At 45.0% G+C, this 18,853-nt stretch overlaps 1 protein-coding gene across 1 annotated transcript in view; it reads right to left on the bottom strand.

The window, feature by feature from the left end:
* ankrd6b (ankyrin repeat domain 6b) overlaps nucleotides 1–18,116 on the bottom strand; it is a 28,340-nt gene extending 10,224 nt beyond the window's left edge. Inside the window, exons 1-8 of the mRNA XM_056294216.1 lie at nucleotides 17,991–18,116; nucleotides 9,611–9,709; nucleotides 7,182–7,280; nucleotides 5,422–5,520; nucleotides 4,260–4,358; nucleotides 2,196–2,294; nucleotides 1,573–1,671; nucleotides 896–973 (exon numbers count right to left, since the gene is read on the bottom strand). Of these exons, the coding sequence (XP_056150191.1) occupies nucleotides 896–973; nucleotides 1,573–1,671; nucleotides 2,196–2,294; nucleotides 4,260–4,358; nucleotides 5,422–5,520; nucleotides 7,182–7,280; nucleotides 9,611–9,709; nucleotides 17,991–18,116 (798 nt within the window). The remainder of the gene's footprint in view (nucleotides 1–895; nucleotides 974–1,572; nucleotides 1,672–2,195; nucleotides 2,295–4,259; nucleotides 4,359–5,421; nucleotides 5,521–7,181; nucleotides 7,281–9,610; nucleotides 9,710–17,990) is intronic.
* Nucleotides 18,117–18,853: the final 737 nt, after the last annotated feature.

The raw sequence follows: 18,853 nt of genomic DNA, 5'->3' as shown, positions 1-18,853 counted from the left end.
CACAACATTGTGAAGTAGTTAAAGTTAAAAGAGGGAAAAAAAAGCTTGTCTTAATGAATGTCAGTGAAAATGTCATTAAGTGAGCATCTGCCAACCTGAAAATCTGTAAATTGCCAATAAAGTAAAGTGATTTTACTTTTTTTAATTCATAAATTTTCAAAGTAGTTATATTTAATGCATCTAGTCAACATTGGAAAATTTCATTTCTCTAAATGCCTATGTATACTAAACCTGGAGAAAACAGACTCAGCATTCAAAGCTTACTGTTCAAATACTCTATTATATCTAAAATACAGTACATTCACTGTAGTTTAAAGTGGCAGTATTTTCTTAACTGAGGACCAATGTTCCCTTGGAATGTATTCATATTTCTCGAACTGAAACTACATTTTAGAGTAATACATATAATGTTTTAGATATTACACTGATGAAACAGAGTTATGGCAAAATGTAGTCATATTTCAAATTATTTAATATTTTGATATTCTAATTTAATTTTACTTTTAAATTTTAGTTTAATATTTTAACTAACTTAAATTATATTAATAAATTTAATAAATTAATAATTTTAATTAGTGCCCTCACAGGGTACCGATGGAAACTATCAAATCCACTGTGGCGACCCCAGGGACACAATGAACAAGCCGAAAGAAGAAGAAGAAGAGTTATGTATTTAATCATTTGAGTGCAATAGATACAATATTTTAGATATTACACTGATGAAACAGAGTGAGTTATGGCAAAATCAACTGAGAAATATGTCACCATTTGCAAATTACAGAACCAACATAATAATGATCAAATGATTTCATTCATTGATATGAACTAGAATGTAAGCATGTATTTCTAACAGTAAATTATTATTATTATTATTATTAATGTGTATCTTTTTTACCTGTGGGGCTTTGGTCAGGAGGAGAGCCACATCTGGGTTGTTGTGTTCTCTGGCCTGGTCCAGTGCTGTTTGGCCTGCCTGCATGCATAGACAGGCAGACAGATAAGACAAGCAGACGGGAAGCCAGGCAGGCAGGCAGGCAGACAGACAGACGGAAATTGGACAGAGAATGAAGACAGATACAGATGGACAGTGGAAAGAGGATGTCAAAGAGACAGTAGACAGAGAAATAGAGACAGAAGACAGGCAGGTAGACAGAGAATAAACAAAGAAATATGGGCAGAAGACATGGATAGTGACAGACAGACAGAAAGTTGACAGAGAATGACAGACAGATAGACAGACAGATAGACAGAAATATAGAAAGGTGGATACAATCAGACCGACAGATAAAGTAAACAGAGAATGAACGTCAAGAGAGACAGACAGACAGATATAGAGAAATACAGTTGGAAGGATATGATCAGACAGAGAATGACAGACAGAGGATGCAGAGAAATATTTAACGGAGAAGGGACATGTAGTGGGGAGCGTAAGTTGTTGTTGTTACAACCCCATCGAGAGGAACATCCTCACAGTAAACAAAATGTGCGCTGACATGCGAGTGTGAACGGCAAAGTAAGAGCCGAACGACTCCTGAGCATCACTGATGCAGAAGAGGGGCCGCGGGCACTCACATTGTTGCAGATGCTGCTGTCCGCGCCCGCCTCCAGCAGCAGACGTACTGTCTTCTTATGATTCAGAGCAGCTGCCACGTGTAGCGGCGTATCACCGGCCTGGCCGGGGATGGAGAGAACACCGGGATAAGGAGAGATGGAAAGAGATGGGGATGTTGAGGAAAGAAGTCTTAATGCCTCCTGCAAACGCTCACACGAACATTTGGGTTTCTAATTTTTTTTTGGCTCTGACGAAGGACAAGTAAGAGAACAAGTAACAGCAAGACAAGTCCAAATGAATTACAGAGAGACTGTTAATAAAAAATGGTAATCAAAAAACCCAAACCACAAAAATACTACGTCCAGTAATGCTGAATGAAATGTCATCTCATTTAAAAGAGATAAAAACATTAGACAGAAGGATACAGCAATATGTTTATCACATGGATGGTACCACGATTGGCACTACTTGGGGACTTTTCATCTGCTATGGCAGATGGCAATGACGAATGTATCATCGAAATGACCGAAAACTTCACCAGCTAAAGACAAAATCCACCAGGGTTTTAATGGTTGCTGCAGTTGGCTATGACTTTAATAGTAATAACTTTAATAGTAATAATTTTACCTCGCAAACGACTCACCAGGTTTTTCTCTGACACCGAGCAGAAGGCCCCCAGGAGGATGCGGATCATCGCCACGTGGTTGTAGCGAGCCGCCACATGCAGGCAGGTATCCCCCACCTGGAAACAGCACAGCGTTGGCCATGTTTTTACGAATAAAATATCTGATTCCTGTGTAAAGGGGCAGTTACCTGATTTTAGACATCAGGATCAGTTTACTCCTATTGTGGAGTATGACATAGCATGCAACGAGATTTTTTTTTTTAAGCGTTGTGTCTCTACAGTAAGCAGTTTAAAGTGTGAGGATATTACCTGAGTGGTGTCACTTAACTGGGTAACTTCCCTCGGTATTAAGGACTACAGTTTTAGAGACGGCATGGCCAGGTTTGGAAAAGCTTAAACGTCTCAAAGATTCATAAACTCACGACTGCCAGGGTACCTGAATGAGTCAGTTACTTGTACATGAGGTAGACGTGGGTATGGGTATTATCAAGTAGCAGTTGTCGACGATTTGCATGATCTGAAGAGGAGACACTGGTCATTTGCATTCTGGGTAACGACGTGTTCAAGGCTTTTGAAGGTTGAAGCCTCGTCGAGAATAAAAGAGAACAGAGAATCTCTGGCTCTGCTGCGTTAATCTGACTTTTTTTTTTTAATTGTCTCCTTAGAGTCCACCAACTTTACTAAATTAAAATACTTCAGCAGGTAACTTCTCTTCTAAAAAGTATCACATCCACACTTGGAAAACCAATAAATAATGGTGCTTCCTAAAGGAGAGGAGGTAAATTACATCCTCCTTTTTTTGGGAGGGGGGTCCCCCTTTTTCTCCCGAATTGTACTTGGCCAATCGCCCTATTTTCCGAGCTGTCCCGGTCGCTGCTCCACCCCCTCTGCCGATCCGGGGAGGGCTGCAGACTACCACCTGCCTCCTCCGATACATGTGGAGTCGCCAGCTGCTTCTTTTCACCTGACAGTGAGGCATTTCGCCAGGGGGGCATAGCGCGTGGGAGGATCACGCCATTCCCCCCAGTTCCCCCTCCCCCCTGAACAGGCACCCCGACCGACCAGAGGAGGCACTAGTGCAGTGACCAGGACACATACCCACATCCGGCTTTCCACCCGCAGACACGGCCATTTGTGTCTGTAGGGACGCCAGACCAAGCCGGAGGTAACACAGGGATTCGAACCAAGAACCCCGTGTTGGTAGGCAACGGAATAGACCGCCACACCACCTGGACGCCCCAAATTACATTCTTCTTTGAGGAAGTAATAACTCATTTGCTTGTTAAAATTTCCCTCAGCACTTTATAAATTGACTGTTTATTTACATCTTACTCACATGTAGGGTCACAACAAGCGAGCAGAAACACAGTGGCTGATGCAATGTGCACAACTATTAAAGTGTGATTAAAGTGCGGACATGGGAATCGCTAGGTGGCCCTCTCACAACAACTACACAAGTCAAACACTGCTGGCTCCTGAAGAGTGTGCACGGATACTTACTTAGGACACGGGACTTAGTTTGTGTTTCGCTGAGTAGGCACAACTTGCCCGAGGGAGAAGACGTTGCATTTGAAGTGCAGAAGCACCACGCGGCGTTTCATAATTAAGTCACGACTCTGTCATGTAAACGAAGGGAGCAGGACGTCAAACCCGGGTTTCAAAGGCGGATAATGGCAGCCAGGTGAACGTGCACCCATGAAGAGAAAGGGAACACGCGCGTTTGTTTTCAAAGTGCATTTTAGATGAGGGTACGAAAAACCACACGAGGCTGCGCGTGCAACTGCAGCAAAGGGGTGAAATAAGTGATGAAAAGGCAAAATAAAATGTATTTGAAAAAAAAAAACATCAAACGGTTAATAGAAACAGCATAAAAGTTTCGGTTAAAAACTTATGAATAAAACATGCTCGACAGCAATACGCCTGATCCAGTACGAGTATTTATTACCGCTCGAGTCTCTTTAGACTGTCTTCTGACAGTGCTTGTCTTAAAAGCTACGGCAGAACATAAGTAAGTCTTCAGTTGGGGTTTAAACGTATCTGACAGTGTGTAAATCTATCTGTTCTGGGAGGTAAGAGGCTCACGTGGTTCTTGCTGTCGGGCCTGGAGCCTCCCAGCAGCAACACCTTCGAACTCTGAGCATGACCGTTCTGACACGCAAGATGGAGAGCTGTGTTTCCTGCCTGCAGAGAGAGAGAGAGAGAGAGAGAGAGAGAGAGAGAGAGAGAGAGAGAGAGAGAGAGAGAGTTTGAATTTTAACACCCCTTTATTTAACGAGGAACAAACTTTAGCAATGACACGTCTTTTTTACAATATTCACAGTTGCTCCTTTATACTGACGTGTCGAAAAAAATAGTTAATGTTCCACCAGAGAAAACCAGATATATTCACAGCTTGAGAGAGAGCGAGAGAAAGAGAGACAGCGAGAGAGACAGATATACTGAGAAGCACAGACAGAGGAGAGACAGGGAGAAAGAGAGAAGACGCAGAGACACAAGAAAACAGAAAAAGATGAGGGAGTGCGATATGGATGGCGAAGCAGAGGGAATGCGAGAGAAAAAGATGGAGGCAGGAAAAGGGAGAGAGAGAGAAAAGACAGTGGGAGAAAGGAGATGGACATGAGGGGATGAATAGTAGATAGGGAGAAAGAGACAGATAAGTCAGAGGGCCAAAAATGGAGAAAGAGAGAGAGAGCGGAGGGGAGAAGAGCGAAGACGGAGATGTGAGAAAGGCAGAGAGAAAGACGATAGAGAAAGTGAGAGAGTGTGAAAGTGAGAGTGTGTGAAAGGGATAAAGGGGGAAGTGTGTTGGCGAGACTCAAACAGAAATCATCTTGCAGACGTGCTGTCAGAGCGACGGGGGCTGAAGTTGAACTGGCTCCGTTCAGATTTTCTGCTGCAGTGCTTTTTGAACCACGTCAACAAAGGATGGGTCAGTGTGTTTGGAGTGAGCGCTGTGACCATCACTGTGAACCCCGCAGGAAACATCAGTCACCGTCTTGTACTGAACACTTCTGCTTTTCTTGAAACCAGTGTGACAAGGATGTTTAATGCACCCATTCAAATGTCATTTAGCTTGTTTTGAATGATCTGGACAAATAAGGTTTCTCTTGAAAACAGGAGAATGATCCGCCCTAGTAAAGATGCTGGATTTCCAGACAACACAACTTTTTAAGAGGGGTACATTACACATGGAGAGCACAAATTTAACTACTTTTACAGCACAAACACCGGTCTGGTCAGTTACCTTGTTTTTGGCGTGGACGTTGGCCCCCGCCTTCACCAGCAGTTTGACGGACTGGCTGAAGCCGTGCCAGGACACCTCATGTAAAGCAGTGGTGCCGTCCTAGGATGACAAAACGCCAGAAGCAACAGCATCGTTTGTCCACAGCGGCAAACCTCAACGAGACACAATGGGAGTAGGGTTCATAGCATCAACACTGTCGACCCACCAAAGACGTGGTTTTACACAAGTTTCCCCGATATTTTTTTCTTTTTCCATCCACAGAGTTATTTCTTGCAGTTTTTCATTTAAGCACTGCCAGTGTGATAGTGAAATTCGAGTATTCAAGTTTTATCGTGTATTTTCAAAGTCTAAAAAGATTTTGTTTAATCCCCCCCCCCTTTTCCTCCCCAATTGTACTTGGCCAATTACCCCACACTTCTGAGCCATCCCCGGTTGTTGCTCCACCCCTTCTGCCGAGCCGGGGAGGGCTGCAGACTACCACATGCCTCCTCCGATACACGTGGAGTCGCCAGCCGCTTCTTTCCGCCTGACAGTGAGGAGTTTCACCAGGAGGACGTAGCGCGTGGAAGGATCACGCTATTCTCCCCCAGTTCCCCCTCCCCCCCGAACAGGTGCCCTGACCAACCAGAGGAGGCGCTACTGCAGCAACCAGGACACATACCCACATCCGGCTTCCCACCCACAGACACGGCCAATTGTGTCTGTAGGGACGCCCGACCAAACCGGAGGTAACACAGTGATTCAAACCGGCGATCCCCATGTTGGTTGGCAATGGAATAGACCACCATGCCACCCAGACGCCCTTTTGTTAACACATTTAACGAGTATCTATTTTGTTGGAATAAAGTCACACGTAGCTTACTGTTTTAGGAACAATCTGGATATATGCAGAAATCCATTTTAAAATGACGTACTGATTTTGGGGGTGAACGTCAAACTTAGAAAACTTTGGTCACCGGTTAGCATGAGCCATCAACAAGGCCAAATCACTCTAGCCGAACACAACCCTTCACAATAACTACTATTAAAAGAACTACATGGTGTTGTGCTGTTGTGTCTGTCTCGTGACCGACTAACAATACTTTACCGTAACCTTCTGTGCATTTTGTGCTTTTCAGAGACTTTGAAACATCAGCTCAACGAAATTTACCAGCTTTTACAGGCGTTTCAGACCTGGGTAGACGGCCCATGAAAGCTTTAAACACACTACTCCATTTCTAACTCTGGGAATTAGTCTAAGCAGATTAAAGGCACAAGTTTTCTCTACTGTTCATCAAAACAGCTTTAATTCCAACTGACATTATAATAAAATTCCCTGTTCCTGTGATTGACTGCAGGGAAGCGGCCACTAGCTCGTGTGTGTGTGTTTCTGTGTGTGTGTGTGTGTGTGTGTGTGCGCGCGCGTGTGTGCATCAGTGTGCACGTGTAAGTGTGTACTGCTGATGAAAGTGGATTAATGGACTAATGGTACTATTACACTCAGCTTCTCTGTGTCTGGGTGTTGTGTGAGTGCGTGTGAGTCCACACATGTACTCTTATAATGGATCTGCTGCTGATAGCCCCAGTGTGTCTCCATCAGCCAATGTGTCCAAATCAAATTTAGACATTCAGGCCAGGGGAAAATGTAATTGTGAAATGGGTTTTTCTAATTGACAGATGTTCTTGAAGTGGATGCATGCATGCATGCGCGCAGGTGTGTGCATGTGTTCTTATTTGTTCATATGTGTGTGTGTGCATGTATGTGCGCTAGCTGTACGCACCTTGTCCTGCCTGTCCAGAGCACATCCTTCCTGGATGAGGGCAGCGATGACATCACTGTTTCCCACCACAGCAGCCCGGTGCAGCGCTGTCTGCTCCCCCTAACCGACAATAACAGACAAAGGGAACATTTACCACCCAAACACGCCAACCACGACCAAGAGTTTTCACCAAGAAAAGTAAACACAGGACCAAATTCGAAATGAAACGATCGACAGCATAAAAGAAGTTCGAAAAACTCAAAACTTTTGTCCTGTAAAAATCTCAGTCTTCCTTTATTTGTTACTTAAACTGAACTTTTCAATGTCAGTGCTCGATTAGGTGCACGACCCACTCCAACCCATTCAAAAACCACTGTAAAGTACAGCCACCAGTCTACGGAGGGAGACTATCTATCGTACTTCCTGGATTTTTTTTCGGAGAAGACAGATTTCACCCATCAGCGATGACAGTGAAGAATAAGACACTGGTTTAAATTACAGTTTGTGGTTTCAATAAACTCTTCTACAACAAGCACAATGTGCACCCCAAATGTTTTACTAAAGCAGCAACCGTGTTGATGTAATAACTCAAAGCAGCCGTTAACTTAACCAACATTTTTTTTTAACTTCTTTCGGAGTTCAAGCCATAACTAGTAATCGTACAGCCCCCCCCCCCCCCACACACACACACACAAGGAGAAGGAGGCTCTCCGCTGACATGTGAGGCCGTCAGTCTCAGTAGAGGTCCTGTATAGACCAGCCACTAGAAAACATGTGATTATCTGAAGCCCATGTGACTTTAAATTATTTATATGTGATATTTATATGTGAATAATGCAGTCTGTTATGTTCAGCATTAAGCACTACGACTCACTACGCTGCACTCAGGTCTCTCATCACCCTTAAACCAAGAACACACTTGAGGATTTAAAGGCCGGGTTATAACCCCGATCTGGGCGTGACGACTGATTAACATGGAGAGCTTGAACTGGTGCATCTCAGTGCGAACGGTTATGCAAAATAGGGCAGGTAACCACGGACAGTCGGTATGTTATCTTGTAGTGTGCGGGGGGGGGGGTAAGATTCATATTGCTCGCCTCCCCAATTGAGCCTTTGACCAGTTGGTGGCGTCAAGATAATATCAAACATGTTTGATTCCTGCAGCTGGAATCTGGACAAGTCTGAGCCCGCCGGCAAGTGTGTACACCTCTATGATGACTGTTATAACCAGTGTGCTTGTGTATGATTGTAACCCGCAAAAGTCAGTTGGTCGACTCACACTTTTAAAAGTCTTCCAGTGCGTTCTCAGCTTTAACCGACGCCTCATTCGGTCCCAACCACTGTACAGAGCTTATATGTTGATTATACTGTGTTCATTATAGCCTGTTGACCGTTGGTGTACTGCTGTTCTTGTGCTATGTCAGATGTCCGTGTCATGCAGCCTGTGTGTTTCTTGACTGGCATGTGAACTGCTGTGTGTTGACAAATTCTTGTGTATCCTTACATTGGCAAATAAAGCGATCGTGATTCTGATTTAGGCATGGCCGTTGACAGGAATTGCTGTAGAGGGAGCAGATAAATTTGTGAGTGACGCTTAGTGGGTCAGCTTTGATGTGAGAATGCTGAGATTTCTCTGAGAGTAAGCCAGAGATGAGGTGAGAGGAGGGGCGGTTCGGTCGCTCCAAGCTAGATAAGCCTTGTGCCAAAAGACAGCAGAAGCAGCGTGCAAGCAGAAGTTGTCATAGCAGAGGAGTGAAGGGGGATGGTGGGGGGTGGGGGGTTGGGGTCTCTCTGGCTCAGTAGGAGCAGGGTTTCTCTAACCTCCTTCACTCTCCCTGATCCTCCAGGCGCCTTCCCAGCCCTCCGCCACTGTCTTCTCTCTCTCCTCTCCTCCTCTTTCCTGTGCCTCCTCTTTCCCCGAGTCACATGGGATGACTCGCCATGGCTCGCTGTGGTACTCATTGACCAAAAGGAGGTAATTCGAGAGTGCCAGAGATTTGGCCCGCTGTTTGTAGAGAAGGGGGGCTGGCACCTCAAAGGCGAGCCCATGAGAGGGCAGTCGAAAGCGTCCCACTCGAGGCCGCTGGAGGTCATTATGCTACTTTTGCAGAAAGCCGGCTAAGGTGTCTAAAACAAAATACCACACTGATACCAAATGCATAGGTCACGACTGCGAGTTGTAAGCCCCACTTTGTAAAATAAAAACCCAATTTATATCCAATTTAAGCCTTAGTATAACGCTGAGAGCTTAAAAATTAATAGATCAACACAGAAGAGGGTTTGTCTAAGGGATTGCCAAACTTTGCTTAATGTTTTGCAGCAGCAAACTAAACAAACCGACATGCACATTCCCCACAGTCATGACACCAACATGCAGGTGAGAGGATAAGAGAAAGAGAGGCAGCAGACTCTAACAGTGGACACAGTTGAGAAGAGAGGAATCTACTCACATCGTCTTGGATGTCCAGGTCACAGCCAGCTTTGAGCAGAATACGGACCACCTCGATGTGGCCCTTATAGGCAGCCAGGTGCAAGGGACTTCTGCCGTACTGCAGACACAAAACACACAAGCTCAGTCGATCGAGCCAAGCAAACCAATCCAGAGCCAAAACACACACACACACAGTTCAGGCATGCAACCACAGACCAATAACACACACAAATTCAACACATGCTCAGCCAACTAGACAATGCATGCCCATCCAGAGCCCAAACACAAAAATGTGCAAAATAGTACAAGCACACACAAAAAACACACAATAAAATACATGAAATATATTAGCCCAAGATACACAACCACACAAAAATTCACACACACGCACACGCGCGCAGCGCGCGCACACACACACACACACACACACACACAAACATGGGCACTCAGCCAACCAAACTACAAAAAAAATACTCACGCGCGCGCACGCACACGCCTCTGTTATTACACTCACAGAATCACAATATGCACTGCAAACAGATATTGCTGGTTTTTACTGATCACAGTTGCCATAGCTTGCGGCACAACTGAACAGAATCTGGCAAGGCATACAACCCATTTCAATTATGAGTCAGTCGTAAACAAACAAATGCTTAATCTGTGACCTAAATGGATGTCGTGTAACCTCCACAGCTGTTCATCTTGGCTGAACAGAGGATGAAATCTGCATCCTATTGGTCTGAAGGCAGTGCTGCTCAGGAAAGAAGCATTGGTCAGGGCTCGATCTAGCAAAAGCATGGTACCCGCAGCCATAAACAGGGTTGAGGGAACTACTTGTCTTGTTTCCATGTTGTTTTGCCTGCCACTATTGTGTTGTACTTCATGCATTATTACTGTCTAATTGTTGTGTGATGATATGTGTAAAGTGTAATGTTGATCCCACCGGGGACAATAAACTAAACTAACTAACTAACTAACTAACTAACTAACTAACTAACTAACTAACTAACTAACTAACTAACTAACACCGGGCTCTGCAGGCAGGCTTTAGAACACACACACACACACACACACACACACACACACACACACACACACACACACAAAAGTTACTCAAACAAACTTCAGCGCGGTTTAATATCCTGTAGGAATAGAGGCTACTCATAGATGCTGTGAGCTTTACTGTTTAATTCCATATAACGAGATAAAACGGGATAAGGAACGTCAACAGTGATTCTCCATGCGCCTTTTCCTCACACAGCTACAGAGAACCCCAATTTAACTGCGCTCGAGGGGATTAGCTCGGAGGAGTCCGAGTACATCCCGGACTTTATATCTGAGACTAGAAGAACCCCGCTACAATGTAGCGGTTTGGTTATCCACCCGTCTAAATCTCCCTCCTCTTCATCCTGCCAGCTAACCGCCTTCCCCCTGCCCCTAAACCCCCCCCAACTCCAACTCCCCCCAAATGCTCAGAATCATCTGAAATGCTGAGAAAAGTGGTTTTAAGCCATTTTTAGAAAATGCATATTTTGCATAATTATGCATAATTATTATACTTATTTTAATTTTCTGCTATTTTTCTGGTCCTCTCTGGAACAATACCTACCACCTCCAAAAAAAATGAAGATCATAAGTGCGTTTTTGCAAAAATGCATTTATTTTGCATAATGCCAAAACATTTGTCCCAGAAAAAAAAAATTTATAGGTGAAAAAAAATCAAAGATGCTCAGAATCATCTGAAATGCCGAGAAAAGTTGTTTTTAGCCATTTTTTAAAAAATGCATATTTTGCATAGTTATGCATAATTAATTATGCATAATTTAAATGTTGTGCTATTTTTTATAGGTGCCCCTGATCATCCCCAATAACCTCCAAAAAGAATCAAGGCCCCCAAGTGCTTTAGTTTGGCCGTTTATAGACTCTCACACAGACACACTAACACCACACACCAGACACACATGGTGAAAATACGGGAGTAGATGGAGATGGAGAATTTATATAAGCCAACCTGGCTTCACTAAATCACGAAGAGCGCTAAACCAGGATGTCAGCCTGGGCACGGACCGCTCCCGAACTTCAAGCGGCTGTTCTCTACTCCAGACCGAGGTAATCTCGGGAATTAAAGCTCGAGGTAACGCCTAATTACGCTGTGTAAACACAGCGTAATTACAGGTGTTGCGCACGCCCTCAAATATGAGCACAAGCCGCGCATGCGTAGCCTTAACGAGGGGGCGTTTGGGTTTTCATGGGTGCGGCTCCGCTTGGCTTTCATACGCGTCCCAGATCGGATTACCCAGCGGCCCGCTCGGCGAGACGCCGCCGGTACGTCTCGGGTGAAGAGCAGCTTTCAGACCGGCGGGGGGGAGAGAGGCTTCTTCCCAGTCATTTAGCCGACTGGGAAGAAGCCTCTCCATATTTCGGTGTAAACAAATGGGAAACTGTAATAACTGAAGCCCAGACAGCGAAAGCTTGGCTTGTCAAGCTAGCGGGTCTGACCCTTTAGCCGAGCGGTTAGTGACGTCGCCTTGTGGTGCCGTACACCAAGTATCGAATCCCGCACCGGGCAAGAAAATAACCGGTTACATTGGCCTTTTCTTCCCACTAAGGCAATACAAAAAAGGAGAAGTCCGCATACTTTAATAAATATCTTGATTTGATTTATTACTTTTCAAATGAATAATATACAGACCTTAGAAAGCCTTCGGGAGAAGCGTCGTCATCTCTTGTTGGTTTGCCGAGCTGTGTAAGATGCATCACTCAATCTGTTAACGCAAGAGTGTGGACTCCTCTCTTGTTTGTTTGGATCACCGCGTCTCGATCAATCACGTCTTGCCTTTCTCTCTTTGGTTAGCCGTTGGCAGCACGTGGACTCTGGAACGTTCAAGATGGCGTCTGAGCGAACGCAGACACCCCCCCCCCTCGATTTCGCGCGCTCTCTCGGTCTCACTTCCGGCGCTACTTGCCGGTCCCTTCCTGATGTTATCTTTATTGCTGTTTTGTCCTTTCTCTCTGTCAGCCTCGATCCACTTAACACTTTTCACTCCACATTAGCTTCCCCAAACCAATCTTTTCGCTCTCGTTCCAAAAGGGAGGAATTTAGCCTGTGAAACTCTGTCTTCTTGATCCCAGATTAAGCTCTCCACGTGGCTCGCTGCCAGGACATGAAATTAGAGCCGGCGGGAAAACCACGGCAGGGAAGCTCGGCAGATGTACCGGCCAATTGTTCTGGCTGTCATAATATGACACCATGTGAACATTTATTTCGCAAAGCATATACAGACAACCGAGCACATCACTCCGTCGGCCTTTAAAGGTGACGTGTCAGACACGTTGGACTGAAAATGAGATATTTCAAACATGCCCAAGACTTCCAATGCAGGTGGGAATTCAGTGTCCTGAATGGAAAGAGCCTCCTAAGTTTCCCGACTCTATCAGAGATGCAACATGTAAGTATATTTACATGAATTTTTTTAAAAAAAGCCCCCTATTGTGCAGCACATCAAGACATTTCCTGCCCCCTTGGCATCTTGGGAGGTAAATTATGTCGGCGAGACACAAATGCCACTGCATTATCTGTGAGCACTGCACTGCAGGCTGTGGAGATGAACAGTATGGAAATCGGTGGGTTTGACCTACATTCTGCCGCGATTACCGTGGGTTCACCCACAGTGCATCAGCTGCCTTGAGACAGAAACGCAGACTGTTCAGAGCTGCTACTACGGCACGACTTCAGTCGAGCGCATCTGGTTCCCTGTCTCCCAAAATACTTCTTAAAAAAAGATATACACTATAGGGTTGAACAAGATATTGCTTCAGAATAGACATCACACAATATACACGTGCTATAGTCCCATTGCAAGGCATGCAACTGGGCCTAATAGTAGGCACAAACTCCCAATAGGCAAAAACTCCTACTGCTTGATAGAAAACACAGTCGAGCAAGGTTCACTTTTTTTATGACTACTCTCACAGATAAATAGTTTAGTGTGTCTGACATATATAATTTAGTCCAATTAACTGACTTCTTGGACAACTGACCCATTGCCACCGTCTTAAATCACCCTAAGCATTACTAGAGCGATACATTCTTTGCAAATGGAGCTTTGAAAGTCAATAGCTGCCTATATCTGGTCAAATTATGTGAATATACGTTTTATTCTTTGATATTGCAAATCAACAAACAAAAATACTGTCATATTCCGTAGTTTCAGCAAGAAGGAATCTAAGGCATGTGTTGGTGCATTTTTTAATCTTGCACATTATGCAATAGCCGAGAAATAAAAGTAAAGGCTTTTTATTTTCAAGAGGGTGCCTTTGATTCCCTGCTGAAACTATGGAATACTGGAGCCCCATATCTAACGAGCGCCTCCTCTAATATAGACACTGTTAGCCAATGCAGCATTCTCATCCAAGCACCAGAATGTAAAAATACTGCAGAGTTGTTTCCCCCCCCCCCCCCCCGATATCGTTCATCTCTAATATAAAGCTACGACCCATTTATAAATGCACTCTCTCGGTGGTCTTTACAATTGCTCCACACATGCATACATATAGTCCTGATGCAGGATGCTCTGGGAATCTGGTCATATCGGGGGTTGCTTCATAACTGATATGCCTCTCCCATAGGCTTTGTAAGGTCTGTATGTTCTTTATATGAAACAACTAGATGCCGGTGAGCTAACTCTCACCGGCATCTAAAACCAGGTCACAATTAACTTTAAATTAAATCAGTGCAAGATTCAGCCTTTCCCAAACCCAAAAATAATTCAAACAAACAATTTTCTGCATAAAAATGTTAAATCCAACCTAATAAGAGTTTGGCAAGAAGGAATAGTAAACGTTGCATTATATCTAATCTGACTATCATTAACATCATCATCATCATCATCATCGTTGTTGTCATCAGTGTTATGTGTTCGTGTTGTGTAACTCCAAACAGGCGTTGGAGTTGGGGCGGTGTGGCGTGTGTGAACCCAGATGTTGCGACGCCTGAGCTGATGGTTAGCCAGATGGAAAGCACAAAAGGTTCGCTCCGTCACAGTCGCCAAACACACGCGCTTGTCCGAGTTAGCCGGAGTTCTCTGGTGGCCTTGCTTTTACCTCCCCATCCGTAGCTAATGCCTTTCACACACCTCATGTTAACGCTCCGCTTTGAAAGGGTCCTTTGCCACTAAACAGGATCTGATGGGACTACCCCTCGCACTGCCTTTGTAGAAATCTGATTTTGTTTCATGAGAGAGGGCGAAAGGGGCTAAGGGGTTAGTAAATGGGGCACTTCTCCATCGGAAACGATTTTGAAGTGTAAATGGAAGAGTGTCCCTGCTAGGACAACAATATAAAGTTTGTATTTTCTATGTGATTAGCTTAATGGTGTGTTCTGGTCCAGTTTATGATGTGAAAGAGGGACATGGGATCCAGAACACATATGGGGAAAACTGGCAAGAATTAGGTCCAATATCACAATAATATCATAATTCAGTTTCCAGATACCATTTTTCTCTCCCTCATATTCTCTCTTTGTGCTTTTTCATTCTTTATACATCTCATTTCTCTTTCATTCATATTCTACTGCTGCTATTTTCCACGCTGTACGAGAAGTTAATTTTCTTTTTTGACATTTTCATTGTAATTTTGTACTCCATGTGCTCTATTTTGTGTTGTGATTGTGGATTATGTTTGTTTTTCTTGTTTTTCCTTCGCTGTGCGTGAATTATTTTTTGCTACAACAACCCATTTCTATCACAAGGATAACTGAAGTCACATTTTACCTAATCTAACCTACTCTAATCTAATCTAATCTAATCTAATCTAACCTAACCAAATCTAATATAATCTAATATAAGTGTCTTTATGCATACTCAATAATACAGGTAAGAAAATCAAAGAAAGTTGAATCAGTTCATCTGGACACAACGTTTATTGAAAGAAACGTTTCATCACTCATCTAGATGTCACTTAGATGAGTGATGAAACGTTCTCTCTCTCAGTAAACGTTGTGTCCAGATGAACTGACTCAACTTTCTGTGAATCTAATCTAAGATTTTATGTACCTGAGAATACCCAAATATCTAAATTTCAAAGAAAGTGGGGAATAATGGGGTGATGGGAATCTGTCTGTACACACACAGTACGGAGAAGTAAGATCTAACTCAGATTTGTGGCATTGTCCAGATCCAAATTTCTATTACTTGTGTTACTATTGGGGCCCTGTGATGGACTGGCAGCCTGTCCAGGGTGTCTCCCGGCCTGCCACCCAATGACTGCTGGGATAGGTTCCAGCATCCCCGTGACCCTGAGAGCAGGATAAGTGGTTTGGATAATGGATGGATGGATGTACATGTTGTACACTTACGGCAACGATATGATCAATTTCCAGCGCTCTAAAACACCTGTAGGTGTCATGCTAATATATCTGCTCATCGCTTACCTGCTGTGTAGGTCACTTTGGATAACAGTGTCTACCGAATGAGAAAATGTCAGTGTAATTTACTGTCACAAATAGGTATTTCTGTACCGTTGCCCTGGTAGGAGATATCCTGTGCTGGATTGTGTGGTTTAAAATCTGGTGGTGTGTGTCGCTACAGTGCCTTGGTCCAGAAAAGGGACTGGACATACCAGCCATGGTGGAGATTCACCTTGTGATGTTCAGCAACGTGATAATCTCGCTCATCCTTTTCATTTCAAATGGGACTGTGACACACCTCATATTTTGTTTTTACCCCCAAGTGACACTTTCTTGGCACTATTTCCCTTGATTTGATGTTGAAAAGTAATCTTGCTTTTGTCCACATGTGACTCCAGTGAAACTGACCTTTTAGTTCTTTACAATGGCACATTAGATTGCAGATGATATTTTTTTTTAGGCATTTCAGATTACATTTTTATGTGGAGGAACTCGTAATGACTAATCAGGGCAGACGCCTTGCTCAAGAATGCACCAACAGGGCACACTGTCGGTTTCAGGATTCAAACCTTTGTCTTAAAAACCACAGGGTCATCTCTCAGACCGCTGAGGTACGTAGTCACCTTAGCAAACACAAACTGCAGGCTTGACTTCCTCGTCTGTTCTCACCGGTCCTTATCCATGAGTCACACAGCTCACTGACACAATGGCAGTAAAATGACACCGACACAGACAGGGCACTTGAGAACGAGCTGTTATCCAGACCAGAACTGGACCTGTGGGTCAGGTTGGACCAGTCAGAACCACCCAGGTCAATCTTTATGGCTTCCCAATTTTCCAAACAAATGCTCCTTATAAATTGTCAATGAGGATTTATGGTGAAGTCACACTGGAAGCGGTGAACAGCTGCCTCCATTCACTTCGAATGAGAGGTGGCTAACCGCTGCGCAGAGCATGATGGGATACCAGGTGGTGGGGCGAGAACAAGTTGAAATCAGTGAACTTTGACCCTTCTGCCTGAGAAATTCGTGTAGCACCAACCAGTCAGATTTCAGAGAGAGGTCTGCTGTGCAAATTCGTCCTTGGCAACTTTTAAGTTTGCGGCGTCCCAATACGAAATTGAGCGTGTCTGTAGCCGAGGCTTCCAAGCTGTGTACAGAGACGGACCAAAACCGGGGTTTAGTGAAAAGTGGCAGAGACTGTCGCCGTTTCTCGTGTGTCAAATTAATGGACAGAACAATCTTATCCAAATGCCAGTAAGATCTGTCTTGGTTAGTGTTATTCTCACGTAGGCTAGTTTGATTTATTTAATTCAAAAATGTTTTTTGGATTTTTCCCCCTTTTTCTCCGAATTGTACTTGGCCAATTACCCCACTCTTCTGAGCCATCCCGGTCGCTGCTCCACCCCCTCTGCCGATCCGGGGAGGGCTGCAGACTACCACATGCCTCCTCCTCCAACACATGTGGAGTCGCCAGCCACTTCTTTTCACCTGGCAGTGAGGAGTTTCGCCAGGGGGACGTAGCCCATGGGAGGATCACACTGTTGCCCCCAGTTCCTCCTTCCCCCCGAACAGGTGCCCCGACCGACCAGAGGAGTTGCTAGTGCAGCAACCAGGACACATACCCACATTTGGCTTCCCGCCAGCAGACATGGCCAGTTGTGTCTGTAGAGACGCCCGACCCAGCCGGAGGCAACACGGGGATTTAAACCAGCGATCCCCGTGTTGGTAGGCAATGGAATAGACCGCTATGCTACCCGTACTCCCTATTTAGTTCAGTTTGCCAGGTGATTTCGCCGCTTCCAGTGTGACTTCACCATTACAGCCAGAGATACCTGTGTGAAGCGATAAGAGATGGTAACATCTCACTGCACAGCACAAGTGATGCACGATAAACACAAGACGATGCACAAAGTAAACTACAGACCAACGCTCAGAACCTCTCTCTCTCTCACAACAACAACGACGACAACGAGTTTGATGGTTTCGCCTACCTTGGTGACGGCTACTTTGGCTCCCTTGTTGATGAGTTGGACCACATTGTCGGCCTGGCCCTTGTGCGAGGCTATGAGGAGGCGCTCGGAGAGTGCGAGGACCGCCGCCGCATCCTGCTGGCTCATGAAGCAGGGCGATCGATGCTGCCGTCTCCAGACAGGGTGCTCCAGACGTTGGCGTGGGGGAAGAGAGGGAAGTGGACAGATGGAGGGAGAGAGAGGGCAGATATGGGGAGGTGATTTCTCTGCCTCCCCACTAGCTCATGGTGATAAACGCTGCCTTGTGATAAGACTGGTGCCTAGCAAAAGGGGCGAGAGGTGCTTCCACTGCCGCTACGATCTCCGCCGACCGCCGGGGTTCCTCCCCTGCATCCTCGCCACTTCCTGGAAAAGGACAGGAAACACACGGAATTATCAACGGCTGGCACATGCTCTGCTCGTAAAACAGTCGGCAAAACAGGAAAGCAGGGGAGAACATGCAGCATTGGACCGACATTTCAACAGTGATCACATCAGTATCACTTCGGCTGTCCGGCTCGCTAAATCCTCCTCGTCCGGCCCTCTTGAGGCCACGAGAGCTATGCGAAAGGGATCTGCGGCGGGATCCGGCAGAGGTTAAGTGAAGTTGAAGCCTGTCAACTCACAGTGAACGTGAATACCAGCGAACCCAGGCACAGCCAGGTACAACACAGACGGACACCCTTCTGCGGCTGGATGAGTGAGAGATGGTATAACCGCAGGGTGCGGAGAGTGACTCACAGGAAAAGTCTGTCAGCCGCGAGTGTCTCATCTGAGCTACCATTATAATTACAACCCATAAACAGATTGTCAGGCCGTTGTACATGTCAACATTTCTGAAGGCA

This window comes from Lampris incognitus, chromosome 15, assembly GCF_029633865.1.
Source record: "Lampris incognitus isolate fLamInc1 chromosome 15, fLamInc1.hap2, whole genome shotgun sequence".
Taxonomy (NCBI): domain Eukaryota; kingdom Metazoa; phylum Chordata; class Actinopteri; order Lampriformes; family Lampridae; genus Lampris; species Lampris incognitus.
This window is presented reverse-complemented; position numbering and strand designations above follow the sequence as displayed.